The following is a 21664-nucleotide window of genomic DNA, read 5'->3' as shown; positions in this document are numbered from 1 at the left end:
CGTAACAACGCTTCAGTTCGTATGAAAGTGTACAAAAATTGCTCGCAGACTGGTTCGCTTCAAAAGGAGAATTGTTTTTCTGGCGTGGCATTCATAGCCTACCGGAGAGGTGGGAGAAATGTATAAATGGCAATGGAGATTTTTTGGATAAAATATTGTTCATCAGTTTCAAACAACAGACGTATAATTATTGCAACCAGATTCCGGTTTCATATTTCTTTACCTTGTACTATGTTCGCCAGACCCGTAGGCCCCTGCAGACAGCTTTGGCCAGCAGCAGTCTAGCAGTTTTGCTGGACATCTACACAGCAGTTCCACACAATTCGCGCCGTCTTGAAATGTCGCCAATCCTTTACCAAATTATGAGCACATAGATGCAATTTTTGTCCATCGTGCACATTAATTCGTCCGTCAATTGTGCGGTAATGAGAAAAACTAACAGTTTTACTACATTGGTGTTCAAAATTAAATCAATGAACGGCTATTTCCCCGTCTTGTGTCTAATTCACCGTATAATCGCCGGCCGAAGTGGCCGTGCGGTTAAAGGCGCTGCAGTCTGGAACCGCAAGACCGCTACGGTCGCAGGTTCGAATCCTGCCTCGGGCATGGATGTTTGTGATGTCCTTAGGTTAGTTCGGTTTAATTAGTTCTAAGTTCTAGGGGACTAATGACCTCAGAAGTTGAGTCCCATAGTGCTCAGAGCCATTTGAACCATTCACCGTATAATCATACAAACTGTCAAGAGATATCGGTACAATCGACTTCTGCACGGAAAATGACATTCCGATCTACCGACAACTACGTCAACGATGACATCAGGACACCTATCAAACGGGGTAGTGTTTGCCGGGTAGTCCCACATCCATAATCGCTGTGTATAAGTCACCGACTGTCCAGTATGGCACAAAGAAGATGCCTACCAGACTCTCTGTGGTGGAAGGCCGTAAGAAGAATGGAAGCAGGACAGTAGCAAACTAATGAGGCCCGATGGCTCAATGTGATTCGTTCTGTTGTTTCTCGGATGTGGCAACAATGAAACAGTGCCTAAAGACCAGGGCAGGGCCGACCAAATGTGATATCAGAAAGGGAGGACCGTTATTTGGATGTAAGCATGGCAACTGGCATCTGACTTTGCAGCATCCACTGGACGTGTTGTATCGAGGCAAACATTGGCAGAGTAGTCTTTATTGTTGGAGACCTGCTGTATGTATACCTCTGATGCATCTTCACAGAACAGTGGAATCATCAACATGCCATCTGCGCGATCGAACCGCGGGCCATTGTTCGTTTCCTAAATAAGCCCCAAATTGGGCTGGAGAGCGACTCTCGACTCATTCGCATCTGGAGGGAACGTGGAACACGATTTCGCGATCCAAACTTTATGGAAAGAGACGGATTTCGAGGAGGATCCCTAATGTTGTGGACAGGGATTATGTCGAGCACATGAACACCTCTTCATGAAATTGTGTGGGTGAATCGGCAAGGTTTAACTGCAGCCAGGTATCGTGACAAGATATTGGGACTTCATGTGCGGTTGTTGCGAGACTCTGTGGGCCCAGACTTTGTACTGATGGACGATAATGCTGACCACATAGACCATGAGTTGTTGATGTTTTCCTGGAAACGGAGTTGTTGATGTTTTCCTGGAAACGGAAGATATTGCACGCATGGCGTGGCCAACTCGTTTTCGCAATTTGAATCCAGTAGAACATGTCTGGGGTGCAGTAGGAAGACGGGTTGCATCATTTCAGCATCCACCAACAACTCTCCAAGTCTTGCGAGCAGCTCTCCAGGAAGAATGGACGTTATTGTCTCAACAGGAGATTGATGATATCATTCACAGCATGCCCCGTCGTTGTCAGGACTGTATTGCTGCCAGAGGTGGTCACACCCCATACTGAGCACATTAACCAGTTGCCGGCCCGTGGTGGCCGAGCGGTTCTAGGCGCTTCAGTCTGAAACCGCGCGACCGCCACGGTCGCAGGTTCGAATCCTGCCTCGGGCATGGATGTGTGTGATGTCCTTAGATTAGTTAGGTTTAAGTAGTTCTAAGTTCTAGGGGGCTGATGACCTGAGATGTTAAGTCCCATAGTGCTCAGAGCCATTTGAACCATTAACCAGTTGTCGGAATGTGTGTGGAAATCCGTTAAGTCGTAAAAAACGAAGAACATTTCTGTCTACCGTTATGCATGCTGCAGTTGTTTACGTTGTCTATTCTTTACATTGTTTCTTCTTTTCCAATCACCTGTTTATACTGTTTTGTGGTAAAATAAACACAACATTGAAAAATCTCTGTTTGCTGCTTTAATTTTGGACATCCGTGTAGCTGCATTTTTGTAACATTTTCTTCAGTTTTCGAACTGAAATATTCTTCACCCCGTACACTGATTAAAAACCGATATACGTGCTAAAAGTAAGTCTGTTCGTTGGAAAATATATTTTGGCTATATTTTGTGTGATGAAGTAACTTATAAAGTTCTGTCGGCTAGGCAACAAATTCGAATCAGTACGGTGATTCATCTGTATCAACTCCCAGCTATTCATTCAAGCACTGTGTTCAATAAAACTAACCATGAAGGCGAGCATTGTGGAATATGGAGCGAGACAAAAATAGAGGTTAACTGGCTGAAGCAGCCACTGCAGGCCACTTATATACAGGGTAATTTTTGCCACTGTGTAAAAATAAAAACACTAGGGATTGATCTATGAGAGGATACGGAACAAAAAAGGTCTCTTGAACTTACGTGCGGAATGCATGGTTTCCATGTTAGAGACCATTTATATTTGAGCGCTGCCTGTTCTGTCGGACATGTCCGAAAAACACTCAAATATACACGTTTCTGAAAAAGGAGGGATCGCTCCTCGACGTTTATTTCCAGTGTGAATGCACAAATGTTATTCAAATTCCTACGGGAATCAGGATTTCCGAGTAGCGTCTTTAATGAACGACGAACTCTACATTGCAACGTGTGATAAATTGGATCTGAATAATGTAGGATCGTGTCCGGATGGCCGAAACGGTTAAGGCAGCCACTCATGACAGGTGGTAAATCCGGGTTCGAGACCCGGTCCGGCACAAATTTTCAACTTTCGCCATTGCATCACCACAATGCCCTGTGCGGCTAGCCATCACAGTTGCCCACTCATCCCTACATATGCCTTCCCCTTCCTACATTACATGTTTACACTTATGTAAACGTATTCTAACAACCACAGGTAATCTACTCACGTGGATAATTATGAGAATTATTCTATATTACTTTATTGCTATAAATATTTGCAGAAAAGCAGTTGTCATTGTTCTTCATCGTACACTATTCAGCATGTAGTATTCCAGATGCTATTGTGATTTTGCCAGTTACCCAAAATATTAAATCTGGACTACAACTTAACATGGGAAACTTAACATCACGAATTTTTTTCATTATGTATAGTCTGCCATGTTGTGGTAAATACTGCGAGAAAATCAGTATTCCTGTATTTTTTTTCATTTACATAGTGTACGAAGAACTGTCGGGGGCTTCCACCTCACAGTTGTGCTATTCAAGACTGAATATCTATTTACATAGTTTTTCTAGTACATACCTCTACCAGTACTTTACTAAAACGCATCAGAGAAAATTTTCATCTGTTGCCTGTCTTTCTGGCACTTCTATAGCCCACAATGCTGCTTCACCCTGCATGTAACTCCAAAAATTTGATTTTCTGTTCAACTGTTCAATTATGTGCCAGCACATGGCTTTCTTTCTTTCTCGGCACATGTGCCATAAATTGACTATGATCAATATTATTATCATCTAAAAATATTTATAGAGCCATAAATATTCGCCCTCATTAATGGTGAAATACTTCTAGCCTGGCATTAGCAGCATCATTAGTCATTTCAGTTTTCAGATGATTCCATTAGACCTACGAAGCTGCAATGGAATCAGCTTCATGCTCAGAACACTGTCCATTGTTTATCACTAGACATCATTTCCTTCAGTAACCTTTCTCCTTACTTTGGCAATTTCTTCTGAAATTACTGACGCATTGTCAAAAGACTTTCACTGATGGTACCCTTCACCTTCTCAGCTTTGTACTGGTTTTCGCTTCTGCGCTCATTGCAGGTGGCCATAACAGCATCCAACCTTGTTTTATCTCACCCACATGCTGATTTATGTCTTTGGTACACTCATCGATGACATGCTGAATCTAGTTTCAGCATGCGTGAATCTCGTTCTATTTTATCTGCAATCAAAGTGTCCTTTTCGGTAATACATCTGTTGATTTCAGCATATAATTGCTTTCCGTGTTGCTCTGAAACTATGTGTGTTATTTTATTGGGTAGTTCATTCAGTTTACACTAGTCCTCAACTAATTGTGTTATAGAGTCCGCAATCACTTTTAACTTTTTTAGCGCCTTGGACATTTTTCTCTGTTCAAGTGATTTCTCTGTGTACCTCAAATGTTTCCTCCATCTTTATCGATACGTTATTCATAGTGTCAGCTAAACTCTGGGAGTTCAGTAACATTTCATTTATCTGAGTGACGTGCTCCACCTTTACTATTTCAATACACTAATTAATCAAACAGAAGATAAGTCTAAACCTATGACACGCATACTCCATAGAAATATAAATATTTTTGCACAAAATCTAATATCATGCACAGCAATACTAAGAGACACAGAGTGCAAGGGAAAAAGAAAACTAGTACCGCCAGAGTAACTCATGCACTGCTTACCACTTGAAGACATTATGAAAAATCAACTAAATTACTCTGAATTTTTTTTTCCACCTTAGAGAAATTCGAAATGAAAAAATTCTGAACACTTTTGACAACTGTTAAGAAACGAAATCAACCTTTAGTGTGAATTCTTTTACAAATTTCGATTTTTTAAGCTTGCATCTGTTCGGTTGTGGTTGTGGCTCTTTCAGGTTTTGGCATTTAATTTCAGTTTGTTCTATTTTTCGTTCCTTCCACTTTTCCTTTATGTTTATCATCAAGGTAGTAATGGAAAAGATAGCGCAATATGTATAGATTACGTTAGTACTTGTCAACAATGTAGCACGTAACGATTAACTAATACGCTTCTGCACTAGATGTCTGTTTACTAAAGACTTTGCTCCTAGATCACAACAAACGGCTTTTCCACTGTCACCAAATTACTATATTATTACAGATGCTATTCCTTATTTTTGCCATTTTGTTAGTTACTCAAAATATTAGCCCTGAAACAAAGCTTAACATAGCTGGTAAGAAATTACAACACTCTGAAGATTATATTTAACCCCTACAGACAGGATTATGAAGCAATAAAGACAAAAAGCTTGAAATGCTACATTTGTGTTACTTTAGGATTACAATAAACAGGCAAGTATATTGACAGAAAATACTACACTCCTGGAAATGGAAAAAAGAACACATTGACACCGGTGTGTCAGACCCACCATACTTGCTCCGGACACTGCGAGAGGGCTGTACAAGCAATGATCACACGCACGGCACAGCGGACACACCAGGAACCGCGGTGTTGGCCGTCGAATGGCGCTAGCTGCGCAGCATTTGTGCACCGCCGCCGTCAGTGTCAGCCAGTTTGCCGTGGCATACGGAGCTCCATCGCAGTCTTTAACACTGGTAGCATGCCGCGACAGCGTGGACGTGAACCGTATGTGTAGTTGACGGACTTTGAGCGAGGGCGTATAGTGGGCATGCGGGAGGCCGGGTGGACGTACCGCCGAATTGCTCAACACGTGGGGCGTGAGGTCTCCACAGTACATCGATGTTGTCGCCAGTGGTCGGCGGAAGGTGCACGTGCCCGTCGACCTGGGACCGGACCGCAGCGACGCACGGATGCACGCCAAGACCGTAGGATCCTATGCAGTGCCGTAGGGAACCGCACCGCCACTTCCCAGCAAATTAGGGACACTGTTGCTCCTGGGGTATCGGCGAGGACCATTCGCAACCGTCTCCATGAAGCTGGGCTACGGTCCCGCACACCGTTAGGCCGTCTTCCGCTCACGCCCCAACATCGTGCAGCCCGCCTCCAGTGGTGTCGCGACAGGCGTGAATGGAGGGACGAATGGAGACGTGTCGTCTTCAGCGATGAGAGTCGCTTCTGCCTTGGTGCCAATGATGGTCGTATGCGTGTTTGGCGCCGTGCAGGTGAGCGCCACAATCAGGACTGCATACGACCGAGGCACACAGGGCCAACACCCGGCATCATGGTGTGGGGAGCGATCTCCTACACTGGTCGTACACCACTGGTGATCGTCGAGGGGACACTGAATAGTGCACGGTACATCCAAACCGTCATCGAACCCATAGTTCTACCATTCCTAGACCGGCAAGGGAACTTGCTGTTCCAACAGGACAATGCACGTCCGCATGTATCCCGTGCCACCCAACGTGCTCTAGAAGGTGTAAGTCAACTACCCTGGCCAGCAAGATCTCCGGATCTGTCCCCCATTGAGCATGTTTGGGACTGGATGAAGCGTCGTCTCACGCGGTCTGCACGTCCAGCACGAACGCTGGTCCAACTGAGGCACCAGGTGGAAATGGCATGGCAAGCCGTTCCTCAGGACTACATCCAGCATCTCTACGATCGTCTCCATGGGAGAATAGCAGCCTGCATTGCTGCGAAAGGTTGATATACACTGTACTAGTGCCGACATTGTGCATGCTCTGTTGCCTGTGTCTATGTGCCTGTGGTTCTGTCAGTGTGATCATGTGATGTATCTGACCCCAGGAATGCGTCAATAAAGTTTCCCCTTCCTGGGACAATGAATTCACGGTGTTCTTATTTCAATTTCCAGGAGTGTATATGTCATATTTATATATTTTGTAACGTTACATATTTGTTACGTTAGGCATTTAAGGATAGAGATTAACTAAATTTTGGTTTGTAAGTGATTATATGTCGACTTTTATGACGTATGAAAATATTTAAGAGTTTGAATCTTTTGACCTTCGTAGCTCCAAGACCAGAAAACATTTCCTTTTCTTTTCGATCCACAGATTAACATTACAATTCTAGCAGATAATTGCAGTTTGATAGATCTTTGCGTCTACCTCTCTTCTCAACTGGCCAATGTCCAACAATTTCCTGACGAACAACCTTTTGGGAACTGGCTTTGATGTATGCCCTGTTCTCTTCTTCTTTTCATATTTAGTATCTACACTTGAATAAGGTCTTCCCCTCTTCCTCCTACTTACTTCCTTGTTCATTTTGCACAGGTCATCAGCTATTTCAGTTTTCAACTAACAAAGTGGAGTCACCTCATTTTTGGGTACCCCAAGTCATAGTTCTTCCTATGCAATAGCCATGCATTTACTACCATCTTGTAACGGAAGTGAAACAATTGTCGATGGTAGTACTTCTTTGATCTGATGTTGATTCTGTACAATTCAATTAGTGAATATAAGAGATCTACTCCCCCCATAAACTCTTAGAGAAGAATAATTGATGGACAGTCAACCTTTCTTTCCCCTTCTTATGCCATAGGTTCACCTTGCTTAGTGGCACCTCTAGAGCAGGCACTCAGGTAACAGTCATCACTCTCTCCACCAGCCTCAAGAGCTTCGACACTCCTCATCTTTCCATAAAATACAGCAGGATTCATCATCTAAAAAAAGAACGGTCTGCTTGCGAATGCCGTAGTTGATAAATTTGCAACATCAAAAAAATACGCTCAGAAATTCTAGGAATAAGGTCTACCATAATCATTTTTCTACCCCGATATACCTCGAAATTACCTCCATTACGTTATAATTATTGAAAGTTGATAATTTACGTTTTTCAAGATCGGTAAGATAAATATCAGCAGCTGAAATACACCAGTCCACGCAACACAGAACTCCAAAGATTCAACTCTTCACGTAGTTGAAGAAATTTGCACAGTGCAGTGCAACTTCTACACTTTCAGCCAGAAGCGTTACGAATCTGACAAGAAAGGCGACTGTGGGAAGGTACGTCTCGCTATGCAGATACAGCAATGTACTGTAAACGTTACAAATTTGTCGAGCTCTTCCACAGAGGGTTAAGTGCACTTACGAAAGGATTAAGAATCTAGTCCATTACAATGGTGTGTGTCGTAATATTGGCAAACTGAGAGCAAACCAGTACGCCTGTTCTGTACAACTTATAGACCCAGAGTGCTTTGAAGATGTTTTGATAACTTGCTTGATCCCTGTGTGATGTCAGTGTTTTGTGTGATACTTTGCCTTAGGTTACATTATCACATGTTCCATAGATCATGAGTGCTACTTTTCGTAATGATGTGGAAAATGTCAGTTTAACATATATTCTTTACACAATATAATATTTTTCATATCTAAAAATTCATCTATGAGTAGAAAGAGTTGTCATCCAGAAATTCTTTTAATATGTTTTTAAATGTTAGTTAGCTATCTGTCAGACTTTTACTGCTACTCGGTAAAACATCAAAGATTTTTGTGGTAGCAAAATTCACAACTTTCTGTGCCAAACTCAGATTTAACCCAGAACAGTGAAGATCATCCTTTCTCCTAGTGTTGAAGCTATGTACTTTGCTATTATTTTTGAAATGGGGTGGGTTATCAATAACGAATTTCATAATATATGTATTGCGAAAGTATTGTGAATATCCCCAGTTTCTTAAATATATGTCTGTAAGGTGATCTTGGGTAGACTCCGGCTATTATTATGATTACACGCTTTTGTGTAATAAAGATGTTTCCCCATAATGATGAATTGCCCCAAAATATGATACCATATGAAAGCAGTGAATGAAAATAGGCATAGTAGGCTAATCTAATGATATTTAATCAACAAAATTTGCAATAACGCTGATAGCATAAGCAGATGAACCTAACCGTTTCAGCAAATTACCAATGTGTTTCTTCCAATTCAATTTCTCATCGATGCACAGACCCAGAAATTTTGAATATTCTGCCTTAGCAACAGACTTCTGTTCAAAGTCTATATTTAACTATGATGTTATGCCATTTACTGTATAGAATTGTATGTACTGTGTTTTCTCAAAATTTAGTGAGAGTCCATTTGCAGAGACCCACTAATAAGTTGTTAAAAGACATTATTTACCATTTCCTCGCTTTGTCCTTGTTTGTTGGCTGTGATTACTATACTCGTATCATCAGCAAAGAGAACAAACTTTGCATCTTCATGAATACAGAGTGGCAAATCATTAATACATATTAAGAACAATAAGGGACCCAAAACTGAGCCCTTGGGGACGCAATTCTAGATACCTCTGCGGATTTTTGTAGGTTAGCTATGCTGTTAATTTCAACCTTCTGCATTCTTCCAGTTAAATATGAATTAAACCATTTGTGCACTGTCCCACTCACACCACAATACGTATGCTTATCTAGAAAATTTTCTTGATTCACGTAGTCAAAAAGCTTTGAGAGGTCACAAAATATCCCAATGTTTGATGACAGTTATTCAGAGCATTTAGTATTTGATCAGTAAAAGCATACATAGCATTTTCTGTTGAAAAGCTTTTCTGAAAACCAAATGGACATTTTGTTAGTACTTCATGTTTACATTATGTGATGCTGCACTTGAATACATTACTTTTCCAAGAATTTTGGATGAAGCTGTGAGAAGCGAGATTGAGCAGTAGTTGATAGCGTCAGACCTATCCCCTTTTTATGCAATGGTTTAATAATAGCATATTTCAGTCTATCTGTAAAAATGCCGTGTTTCAGAGGCTGAGAATCCTATTTATCTGTTAGGAATAAACTTTTAGTACTCTGTTGGAAATACCATCAATTCCATGTGAGCCTTTACTTTTGATTGAATTTATTAATTTCCTAATTTCGGTAGGAGAGGTGGGTTGAATTTCACTTTTATCAAATTGCATAGGTATTGCCTCATCCATATATTGTCGTGCACTATCTAATGAATAGCTGTATCCTATATTCTCTACAACACTCACAAAATGATTATTAAAAGTGTTTTTTACTTCTGACTTTTTGTTAACAAACTTTTCATCGAGTTTGATATAAATACGGCCTTCCTGCGTTCACGGTTGCTGTTTTCCATTTAACAGTTTTCCGAATTGTTTTAATTTTCATTATCAGAGGTGCTAATCTCAGATATAATCCACATACTTCTGGTCTTTTTAGTAACTTCTCTTAATACAGTCCAGTACAGTAGTTTTTATATGTTTCATTGTTTCTGGGTCATTACTCCTTCTAGCTACAAGATACATTTCGCTTTTCTGATTATAAGGTACTTTTATCCCTTTAGTAAGCCATGACTTTTTAGATGGTTTCTTACAGTTGTATTTCACTTTTTTCTTAGGAAAATATTTTCAAATATACTCACAAATGTATCATGAAATAGGTTAAATTTTAAATTAGAATCAGGTTCCCGGTACACCTCATCCCAGTCTAACTGTTGCAAGCTTTCCCTAAGAGTTGCAATTGTTAAATCGTTAGCTGAACGCACTACTTTGGAGGAGTGTTTTGCATTACTGTATGGAGCTGTGTCACATATTGTAACTAGCTGTGCATCATGATCAGACAGACCATTCTTAAAAGGAAAAGTTTTTGTTTTATTAACTGGCTCTAGTGTGGAAGGAAATAGGCTTTGCATTTATTAATTCATTTGACACCTCTGTAACACGGGTGTTTGATGGTGATGTTGCAGTGAACTACCGTGATGGCTGTCCGCGACGGCCTCCGGGTAGCCCTGCTGCTCTTTTTCTGCTGCCTGCTGCCTCAGGAGTCACACTCCCTGGGACGGCTGCCCAAAGCATACAGGTACTGCACACACACCGTGCCGCTACGTTCAGACAGTGGCACACACCTCTGAGAAATATTAGACGGAGATATTAGACGGTCACTACTGTTTGTGAAAACTTCGTTACCACGAAGTTCATACGAGCATAAGAGGCTGCTGAGCTGTGTGACATGTAAAGAATAATAGTATTAGAGAGTGGTAGATAAAGATCGCTCGAGCATTGCGCTGTCAACGATTTTCTTATGCTATGCCACTTTGTCTTATACGAGGATTGTTAAAAAAGTAAACACTATCTAATCAAAAGTATCCGGACACCATTAATAGGAAGTGTGTCCACCTTTGGCCTTCATGACGACTTGAACTCTGCTAGCGATACTTGCAATAGGTGTCTCAATGTCTGTGAAGGAATGCAGCCCATTCTTCCTCAAAAGTCGATACCAGAGATGGTAGTGACATCGTGTAAGTAGGCAGTTTAGGTTTTTATGTTGGTAACGCCACGTAGCGCTCTGTAAGAAAATTACTGACTGTGCTGTGTGCAGTCTGTGGCTGCTTGGACTCATTGTTGGAATATTCGCTTGTGTAGTGTTGGGCAGTTGGATGGGAACAGTGCGTAGCGTTGCGCAGTTGGAGGTGAGCCGCCAGCAGTGATGGATGTGGGGAGAGAGATGCCAGAGTTTTGAAAGCGGACGATCTGGACGTGTGTCTGTCAGAAAAAGGAAATTTGTAAGACTGGATATCATGAACTAATATATAATGACTTTTGAACACTATTAAGTCAAATACATTGTTTGTTCTCTATCAAAATCTTTCATTTGCTAACTATGCCTATCAGTAGTTACAATATTTTATTTAGCTGGCAGTATCGGCGCTCGCTGTATTGCAGTAGTTCGAGTAACGAAGATTTTTGTGATGTTAGTGATTCATGAAAGGCATAGGTTATTGTTAGTCAGAGCCATTCTTTTGTGGGGGTTATTGAAAGTCAGATTGCGTTGCGCTAAATATATTGTGTGTCAGTTTAGTGATGATCAGAGTAAGTAAAGAGAGAAACGTCTGAGTACGTTCAGTTTTGCTTAGCTGTTTGAAAATCAAATAACGTAAGAGGTTTCCCAGCACTGTTATTTTTAAATTTTTCTAAGGGGACATTTCAATTGTCCGCTGGGGTCAGGAGCGAAATCAATGTTGTGACTCATTCAAAATGTGTTGCATTGGCTTCAGATCGGGACTCTGCGCAGGGTATTCCATTTCAGTAACGTTATTGTGCCTCAACGATACAGAGAGCCGTACCGTAGGTGCAACCACAACGGAGGGGTATCTGTTGAGAGGCCAGACAAACGTGTGGTTCCTGAAGAGGGGCAGCAGCCTTTTCAGTAGTTGCAGGGGCCACAGTCTGGATGATTGACTGATGTGGCCCTGTAACACTAACCAAAATGGCCTTGCTGTTTTGGTACTGCGAACGGCTGAAAGCAAGGGGAAACTACAGCCGTTATTTTTTCCGGAGGGCATGCAGCTTTAGAAAATACAAAAATGCAGCAAGTGAAGCAGGCAAAAAGGAATACAAACGTCTCAAAAATGAGATCGGCAGGAAGTGCAAAATGGCTAAGCAGGGATGGCTAGAGGACAAATGTAAGGATGTAGAGGCTTATCTCATGAGGGGTAAGATAGATACTGCCTACAGGAAGATTAAAGAGACCTTTGGAGAAAAGAGAACCACTTGCATGAATATCAAGAGCTCAGATGGAAACCCAGTTCTAAGCAAAGAAGGGGAATCAGAAAGGTGGAAGGAGTATATAGAGGGTCTATACAGGGGCGATGTTCTTGAGGACAGTATTATGGAAATGGAAGAGGGTGTAGATGAAGATGAAATGGGAGATATGATACTGCGTGAAGAGTTTGACAGAGCACTGAAAGACCTAAGTCGAAACAAGGCCCCAGGAATAGACAACACTCCATTAGAAATACTGACAGCCTTGGGGGAGCCAATCCTGACAAAAACTCTACCATCTGGTGAGCAAGATGTATGAGACAAGCGAAATTCCCTCAGACTTCAAGAAGAATATAATAATTCCAATCCCACAGAAAGCAGGTGTTGACATGTGAAAATTACCGAACTATCAGTTTAATAAGTCACAGCTGCAAAATACTAACGCGAATTCTTTACAGACGAATGGAAAAACTGGTAGAAGCCGACCTCGGGGAAGATCAGTTTGGATTCCGTAGAAATGTTGGAACACGTGAGGCAATATTGACCCTACGACTTATCTTAGAAGAAAGATTAAGGAAAGGCAAACCTACGTTTCTAGCATTTGTGGACTTAGAGAAAGCTTTTGACAATGTTGACTGGAATACTATCTTTCTAATTCTAAAGGTGGCAGGGGTAAAATACAGGGAGCGAAAGGCTATTTACAATTTGTACAGAAACCAGATGGCAGTTATAAGAGTCGAGGGGCATGAAAGGGAAGCAGTGGTTGGGAAAGGAGTGAGACAGGGTTGTAGCATCTCCCCGATGCTATTCAATCTGTATATTGAGCAAGCAGTAAAGGAAACAAAAGAAAATTTCGGAGTACGTATTAAAATTCACGGAGAAGAAATAAAAACTTTGAGGTTCGCCGATGACATTGTAATTCTGTCAGAGACAGCAAAGGACTTGGAAGAGCAGTTGAACGGAATGGACAGTGTCTTGAAAGGAGGATGTAAGATGAACATCAACAAAAGCAAAACGAGGATAATGGAATGTAGTCAAATTAAATCGGGTGATGCTGAGGGAATTAGATTAGGAAATGAGACACTTAAAGTAGTAAAGGAGGTTTGCTATTTGGGGAGCAAAATAACTGATGATGGTCGAAGTAGAGAGGAAATAAAATGTAAACTGGCAATGGCAAGGAAAGAGTTTCTGAAGAAGAGAAATTTATTAACATCGAGTATAGATTTAAGTGTGAGGAAGTCGTTTCTGAAAGTATTTGTATGGAGTGTAGCCATGTATGGAAGTGAAACGTGGACAATAAATAGTTTAGACAAGAAGAGAATAGAAGCTTTCGAAATGTGGTGCTACAGAAGAATGCTGAAGATTAGATGGGTAGATCACATAACTAATGAGGAGGTATTGAATCGAATTGGGGAGAGGAGGAGTTTGTGGCACAACTTGACTAGAAGAAGGGATCGGTTGGTAGGACATGTTCTGAGGCATCAAGGGATCACCAGTTTAGTATTGGAGGGCAGCGTGGAGGGTAAAAATCGTAGACGGAGACCAAGAGATGAATACACTAAGCAGATTCAGAAGGATGTAGGTTGCAGTACGCACTGGGAGATGAACAAGCTTGCACAGGATAGAGTAGCATGGAGAGCTGCATCAAACCAGTCTCAGGACTGAAGACAACAACAACAATATCGTCCACAAATCACTGTCTCACAGAAACTGCCTTATGAAAGGGTGCATTGTCATGCTGATACAAAAAAATCATCATCTCCGAACTGTTCCTCTACTGTGCGCAGAACACAGTCCTGCAAAAAAGTGTTCATATCGATTCGCATTTAGCGTTTTCTTAAGCACAACAGGGTAACACAACAAGGTGTGTTGGCTTAGTGGCAAAAGGAGTTAAGTACACTCCTGGAAATGGAAAAAAGAACACATTGACACCGGTGTGTCAGACCCACCATACTTGCTCCGGACACTGCGAGAGGGCTGTACAAGCAATGATCACACGCACGGCACAGCGGACACACCAGGAACCGCGGTGTTGGCCGTCGAATGGCGCTAGCTGCGCAGCATTTGTGCACCGCCGCCGTCAGTGTCAGCCAGTTTGCCGTGGCATACGGAGCTCCATCGCAGCCTTTAACACTGGTAGCATGCCGCGACAGCGTGGACGTGAACCGTATGTGCAGTTGACGGACTTTGAGCGAGGGCGTATAGTGGGCATGCGGGAGGCCGGGTGGACGTACCGCCGAATTGCTCAACACGTGGGGCGTGAGGTCTCCACAGTACGTCGATGTTGTCGCCAGTGGTCGGCGGAAGGTGTACGTGCCCGTCGACCTGGGACCGGACCGCAGCGACGCACGGATGCACGCCAAGACCGTAGGATCCTACGCAGTGCCGTAGGGGACCGCACCGCCACTTCCCAGCAAATTAGGGACACTGTTGCTCCTGGGGTATCGGCGAGGACCATTCGCAACCGTCTCCATGAAGCTGGGCTACGGTCCCGCACACCGTTCGGCCGTCTTCCGCTCACGCCCCAACATCGTGCAGCCCGCCTCCAGTGGTGTCGCGACAGGCGTGCATGGAGGGACGAATGGAGACGTGTCGTCTTCAGCGATGAGAGTCGCTTCTGCCTTGGTGCCAATGATGGTCGTATGCGTGTTTGGCGCCGTGCAGGTGAGCGCCACAATCAGGACTGCATACGACCGAGGCACACAGGGCCAACACCCGGCATCATGGTGTGGGGAGCGATCTCCTACACTGGCCGTACACCACTGGTGATCGTCGAGGGGACACTGAATAGTGCACGGTACATCCAAACCGTCATCGAACCCATCGTTCTACCATTCCTAGACCGGCAAGGGAACTTGCTGTTCCAACAGGACAATGCACGTCCGCATGTATCCCGTGCCACCCAACGTGCTCTAGAAGGTGTAAGTCAACTACCCTGGCCAGCAAGATCTCCGGATCTGTCCCCCATTGAGCATGTTTGGGACTGGATGAAGCGTCGTCTCACGCGGTCTGCACGTCCAGCACGAACGCTGGTCCAACTGAGGCGCCAGGTGGAAATGGCATGGCAAGCCGTTCCACAGGACTACATCCAGCATCTCTACGATCGTCTCCATGGGAGAATAGCAGCCTGCATTGCTGCGAAAGGTGGATATACACTGTACTAGTGCCGACATTGTGCATGCTCTGTTGTCTGTGTCTATGTGCCTGTGGTTCTGTCAGTGTGATCATGTGATGTATCTGACCCCAGGAATGTGTCAATAAAGTTTCCCCTTCCTGGGACAATGAATTCACGGTGTTCTTATTTCAATTTCCAGGAGTGTATTTTAAAACAAGTGGCCGTAGCGAACGGATATGTGTAAGCAGGTGATGAATATTTATAGGAAGATAAAGAAGAGGCAAATGGAACAAATAGAAGGAAGTCAAGTCGCAGTTAAGAGGAACAACATGAAAAAATATGTAGCTCTCACCTACAATGGAAGAATTACAGATAAAATTGAAAGATGCTTTCGTAAATCCGACGTTAAAATAGGCTTCCAAACAAATAACACGTTATAATTGAAGCTCCGGCATAGAATATGTAATAGTAGGAATAAATTTCAGGATTCAGGTGTATATAAGATCAAATGTAATGACTGCTGTAAACAATATATAGGGCAGACTGGTAGGAACTTTGAAACCAGATTCAGGGAGCACACCTACTCTCAAAGCAAAACAGCTTTTGGGGCGCATATGGCTGCGACAAAGCACTCAGTCACGAACATTGAACACAATTTAGAAATCCTGCATAGAGCTCATAAGGGACGGTTTCTTAACATTTTGGAAGAAATTGAAATATACACCCACAAAAATAAAGATCCGGATTTAATCCTCAACGAGCAAAGCGAATTCAATCATAACTCCTATTTTAGCATTTATGACGACCTACTAAGATGACAACTGTTGCGTGTGGAGATCCAGGCCGAGGGATGAGAGATGGTGCGCGGTGGAGAAGCCGGAAGACGCGTGCAGCGCCTGGCGTCGTTGACGGGGCCCTCCTGTGCGGCCCTCTTGCCCGCGGCGATGGACATCAGACGACTGAGCGGACCGCGGCGCAACACCGAAATGGCGGGAAGCACGGAAGCAGACAGTAGAGGAAAACAAATTCACACCAGCACCATAGATATATAGATCGCCCTATGTTTTTTAGATCGTATAAAAATGATAATTTTACTGTTTTTTAATTCTGACAGGTACAGATTTTAACCTTGACATCTACATATTTTAATGAAGTATTTTTAATATAAAATAAAAAAATCTACTGAATACAGTATGTGCAAATGGAATGTAACAGATGTACCAGACGCCACCTGTCGGTAATAGTGTTATAATTAATATAAATGACGTGCACTCTGCCAACCAATTTTATGTGGCGTAGCGTGTGAAAGTTGCTGCATTTGGACGGGTTACTCCTGTAACTGAAATATCAGGTACGTTCTGGTACATTTGATGTTGATTAGATAGGATGAAAAAGATTTGCTTCAGTGAAATAGTAAATCAGTATCATTATTTTTACAGATCTGAAGACGGTTCTCAATGAACCGAAACCGGTCATATGAATAAAAAAAAAACTGCAATCAAGACGGATTTTAAGTAACATTATAAAATCACTGATTGCTGTTATCCCATAAGACATTATGTCTATTTTTGTAAAGAACGAGTGACAATGTGGAAAGAGCGAAGTCGTTGACGGATGTTATCTCTTTGTCAAAACTAAAAATTCACACAACAGATTCTTAATGCTGTGTAACCCAACGAGAACAGAATGATACAGTGGAGTGTACTGTGAAGTCAGATTGTCGGTTGTCGGTCACGATGAACAGTAGTGAGTTAAATTTGAACAAGTTTGGCATCTATCAACTTTTAAAACGGGATTTGGATATGTGGAAAATATGTGCAAATATTGTTTCAAATAACTTCGCTATTGAGCTGAAGAATAATCGGAGGGTATTGCTTGATCTTCTGGATCGCCTTCAGAGAGAGCCAAACTCCCTCAATTGCGTTTTCTAGCACGACCCCAGACAAAATACCAAAGATGGGAATGGGACACTACAAACTCTCCCCATCCCAAGGAAACAGGGATGAGCAAATTTAAAATCAAACAACTTTTTTTAAAGTCGGGGTTCACTCACAAATAATTTGAGTCTCTAGGACAAACTGCCAATCTGAATTTTTATCGCGAAGTCCTTGACAGACTCAGTAAAAGGGGTGGTACTTGTGCCACCAGGCTTTTACGCGCTTGGATGCTGCACCACGATAGCTCACCATGTCTCACGACAACTTCCATCGATGAATTTTTATGCAAGAAATGACATGTTTGTGATTCCTCAGCCCTCCTATTCACCGGATCTTCTATTCGATGGCTTTTTTCCATTCTATATGTAAATTGAAGGGAGTTAACTGCTATCAGCTGCAGCGGGACATTAAGCGGAATCAGCGGCGATGAGCGAAAATGTGTACAGGACCGGGATTCGACCCGAGATCTCCTGCTGACTACGCTAGGTGCTACTACTGGAGATGGAATTCTGTTGCCTTTCTAAATTACTTAACCGCTGATTATGGGGTGGGATAAAGTTTTAACATGGACTCCGAGCCACAGTGCCACTTGCCACTTTTCACATAAATAAAAGGTGAAGATGAAGGTTCAAATGGTTCAAATGGCTCTGAGCACTAGGGGACTTAACTTCTGAGGTCATCAGTCCCCTAGAACTTAGAACTACTTAAACCTAACTAACCTAAGGACATCACACACATCCATGCCCGAGGCAGGATTCGAACCTGCGACCGTGGCGGTCACGCGGTTCCAGACTGAAGCGCCTAGAACCGCTCGGCCATTCCGGCCGGCAGAGATGAAGGAAGAGAGAGTCTTCATCTGCCTTTCAGAGATTAGGCGTATTCGATCTATTCTCGTATAAGTTCCTTTTTTAACTTGCGTTTCGCTCTCTGTATTTTATACCTGTTTCCTTCAGAATTTCAAAGAGTGTATTGCAGTCGCCATTGCCAAAAGTTTTCTCTAAGTCTGTAACTGCTATAAACGTGGGCTTGCCTTTCTTTAATCTATCTCCTAAGGTAAGTCATAGGGTCAGCGTTGCCTCGTGTGATCTTACATTTCTTCGGAATCCAAACTGAACTTCCCCGAGGTCGGCTCCTACCAGTTCTTTCATTGTTTTGTGAATAATTCGTGTCTGTCTTTTGACTATGTTGCCGTTGATTAAGTTAGTTCTGTGCATACTTCTTCCGGGCGACTTCCTCTTTCATTTCTTTCCTCCAGTCCATGTTCTCTTAATTTTCCTGCTACCGTGTTTCAGTCTCCTTTAACAATTACATTTTCGTCTCCCTTAACTATCTGAATAATTTCCCTTATCTCATCAAACATTGTTTGACTCTCTTCATCAGCGGAGCTAGATGGCATATAATCTTTTACTATTGTGTTGAGTGTTGCCTTCGCGTCTAGCTTCACTGGGCAACGGCCTTGCCGCAGTGGCTACACTGGTTCCCGTGAGATCACTGAAGTTAAGCTCTGTCGAGTGTGGTCGGCACTTGGATGGGTGACCATCCAGGCCGCCATGCGCTGTTGCCATTTTTCGGGGTGCTCTCAGCCTCGTGATGCCAATTGAGAAGCTACTCGACCGAACAGTAGCGGCTTCGGTCAAGAATACCATCATAACGACCGGGAGAGCAGTGTGCTGACCCCACACCCCTTCTATCCGCATTTTCCCTGAGGATGACATGGCGGTCGGATGGTCCCGGTAGGCCACTCGTGGCCTCAAGACAGGGTGCTATCTTCACTACTATGTTGTTCATAGAAGCTTACATGGATTCCTGTTTTCTCAAACATTTCTATGCCTACTCCTACATTACCCCTGTTGGACTTTTTTTTGCAATTGCAAATTCATCCGAACAGAAATCCTCTTCCTTTTGTCCCATAAACGTTCGATAGAATTCACGTTGGGCGAACTGGGTGGGCAACTCATTCGCTCAAATTGTCCAGAAAGGAGTTCAAACCACAAACAATTGTGGCCCAGTGACATGGCGCATTGTAATTCTTAAAAATACCATCTTTGAATGGTTGCAAATTTCCACATGTAGTGGACCATAACCATTTCCAGTCAATGACAGTTCAGTTATAACAAAGGACCCAATCCGTTCCATTTAAACATAGCACACACCATTATGGAGCCACCACAAGCTTGCGCAGTGCCATCTTGACTACTTCGATCCATAGCTTCGTGGGGTCTGCGCCACACTCGAACCCTACCATCAGCTCTTACTAACTGAAATCGCGACTCATCCGACCAGGCCGCGGTTTTCCTTTTGTCTAGGGTCCAACTGATACGGATGCGAGTCCAGGATAGGCGCTGCAGCAGATGTTGTGTTGTTTGCAAAGACCCTCGCGTCAGTCGTCTGCTGGCGTATCCCATTAAAGCCAAATTTCCCCGCAGTGTCCTAATGGAGACATTCGTCATACGTCCCACATTGTTTTCTGGGATTATTTCACCTAGTGTTGCTTGTATGTAAGCACTGACAAATCTACGCAAACGCAGCTGTTCTCGATCGTTAAGCGAAGGCCGTCGGCCACTGCGTTGTCCGTGGTGAGAGGCAATACCTGAAATTTGGCATTCTCGACACACTCTTAACACAGTGGATCTCGGAATATTGAATTCCCTAACGTTATCCGAAACGGAATGTCCCATATGTCTAGCTCCAAATGTAACGTCCCCTTTGAAAATTTATAAATGACCGTGCTAGTAAACCTCTTACGTCATTTGATTTTCAAACAGCTGAGCAAGACTGAGCGTACTCAGACGTTTCTCTCTTTACTTATTCTGATCAACACTAAACTGACATACAATATTTTTAGCGCAACGAAATCTGACTTTCAATAATCCCTACAAAAGAATGGCCCTGACTAACAATAACCTATACCTTTCATGAATCACTCACCTCACAAAAATCTTCGTTACTCGAACTATTGCAATACAGCGAGAGCCAATACTGCCAGCTAAATAGAAGATTCTAACTACTGAAGGCAGTAACTACTGATAGGCATAGTTAGCAAATGAAAGATTTTGATAGAGAACAAACAATGTATTTACCTTAATAATATATATATATATATATATATATATATATATATATATATATATATATATATAAAGGTAACACCCTATATATAAAAAAATGGTTCAAATGGCTCTGAGCACTATGGGACTTAACGTCTATGGTCATCAGTCCCGTAGAACTCAGAACTACTTAAACCTAACCAACCTAAGGACATCACACAACACCCAGTCATCACGAGGCAGAGAAAATCCCTGACCCCGCCCTATATATATATATATATGGTGTTACAAAAAGGTACGGCCAAACTTTCAGGAAACATTCCTCACACACAAAGAAAGAAAATATGTTATGTGGACATGTGTCCGGAAACGCTTACTTTCCATGTCAGAGCTCATTTTATTACTTCTCTTCAAATCACATTAATCATGGAATGGAAACACACAGCAACAGAACGTACCAGCGTGACTTCAAACACTTTGTTACAGGAAATGTTCAAAACATCCTCTGTTAGCGAGGATACACGCATCCACCCTCCGTCGCATGGAATCCCTGATGCGCTCATGCAGCCCTGGAGAATGGCGTATTGTATCACAGCCGTCCACAATACGAGCACGAAGAGTCTCTACGTTTGGTACCGGGGTTGCGTAGACAAGAGCTTTCAAATGTCCCCATAAATGAAAGTCAAGATGGTTGAGGTCAGGAGAGCGTGGAGGCCATGGAATTGGTCCGCCTCTACCAATCCATCGGTCACCGAATCTGTTGTTGAGAAGCGTACGAACACTTCGACTGAAATGTGCAGGAGCTCCATCGTGCATGAACCACATGTTGTGTCGTACTTGTAAAGGTACATGTTCTAGCAGCACAGGTAGAGTATCCCGTATGAGATCATGATAACGTGCTCCATTGAGCGTAGGTGGAAGAACATGGAGCCCAATCAAGACATAACCAACAATGCCTGCCCAAACGTTAACAGAAAATCTGTGTTGATGACGTGATTGCACAATTGCGTGCGGATTCTCGTCAGCCCACACATGTTGATTGTGAAAATTTACAATTTGATCACGTTGGAACGAAGCCTCATCCGTAAAGAGAACATTTGCACTGAAATGAGAATTGACACATTGTTGGAT

The 21664-nt window shown here is 42.8% G+C and overlaps 1 protein-coding gene across 1 annotated transcript in view; it reads left to right on the top strand.

The window, feature by feature from the left end:
* Positions 1–21664, top strand: part of LOC124613168 (adipocyte plasma membrane-associated protein-like) — a 251918-nt gene that overhangs the window by 110241 nt on the left and 120013 nt on the right. Inside the window, exon 2 of the mRNA XM_047141797.1 lies at positions 10640–10752. Coding sequence (XP_046997753.1) covers positions 10652–10752 — 101 coding nt within the window. The 5' untranslated portion in view covers positions 10640–10651. The remainder of the gene's footprint in view (positions 1–10639; positions 10753–21664) is intronic.

This window comes from Schistocerca americana, chromosome 4 (genome assembly GCF_021461395.2).
Source record: "Schistocerca americana isolate TAMUIC-IGC-003095 chromosome 4, iqSchAmer2.1, whole genome shotgun sequence".
NCBI classification, from domain to species: domain Eukaryota; kingdom Metazoa; phylum Arthropoda; class Insecta; order Orthoptera; family Acrididae; genus Schistocerca; species Schistocerca americana.
This window is presented reverse-complemented; position numbering and strand designations above follow the sequence as displayed.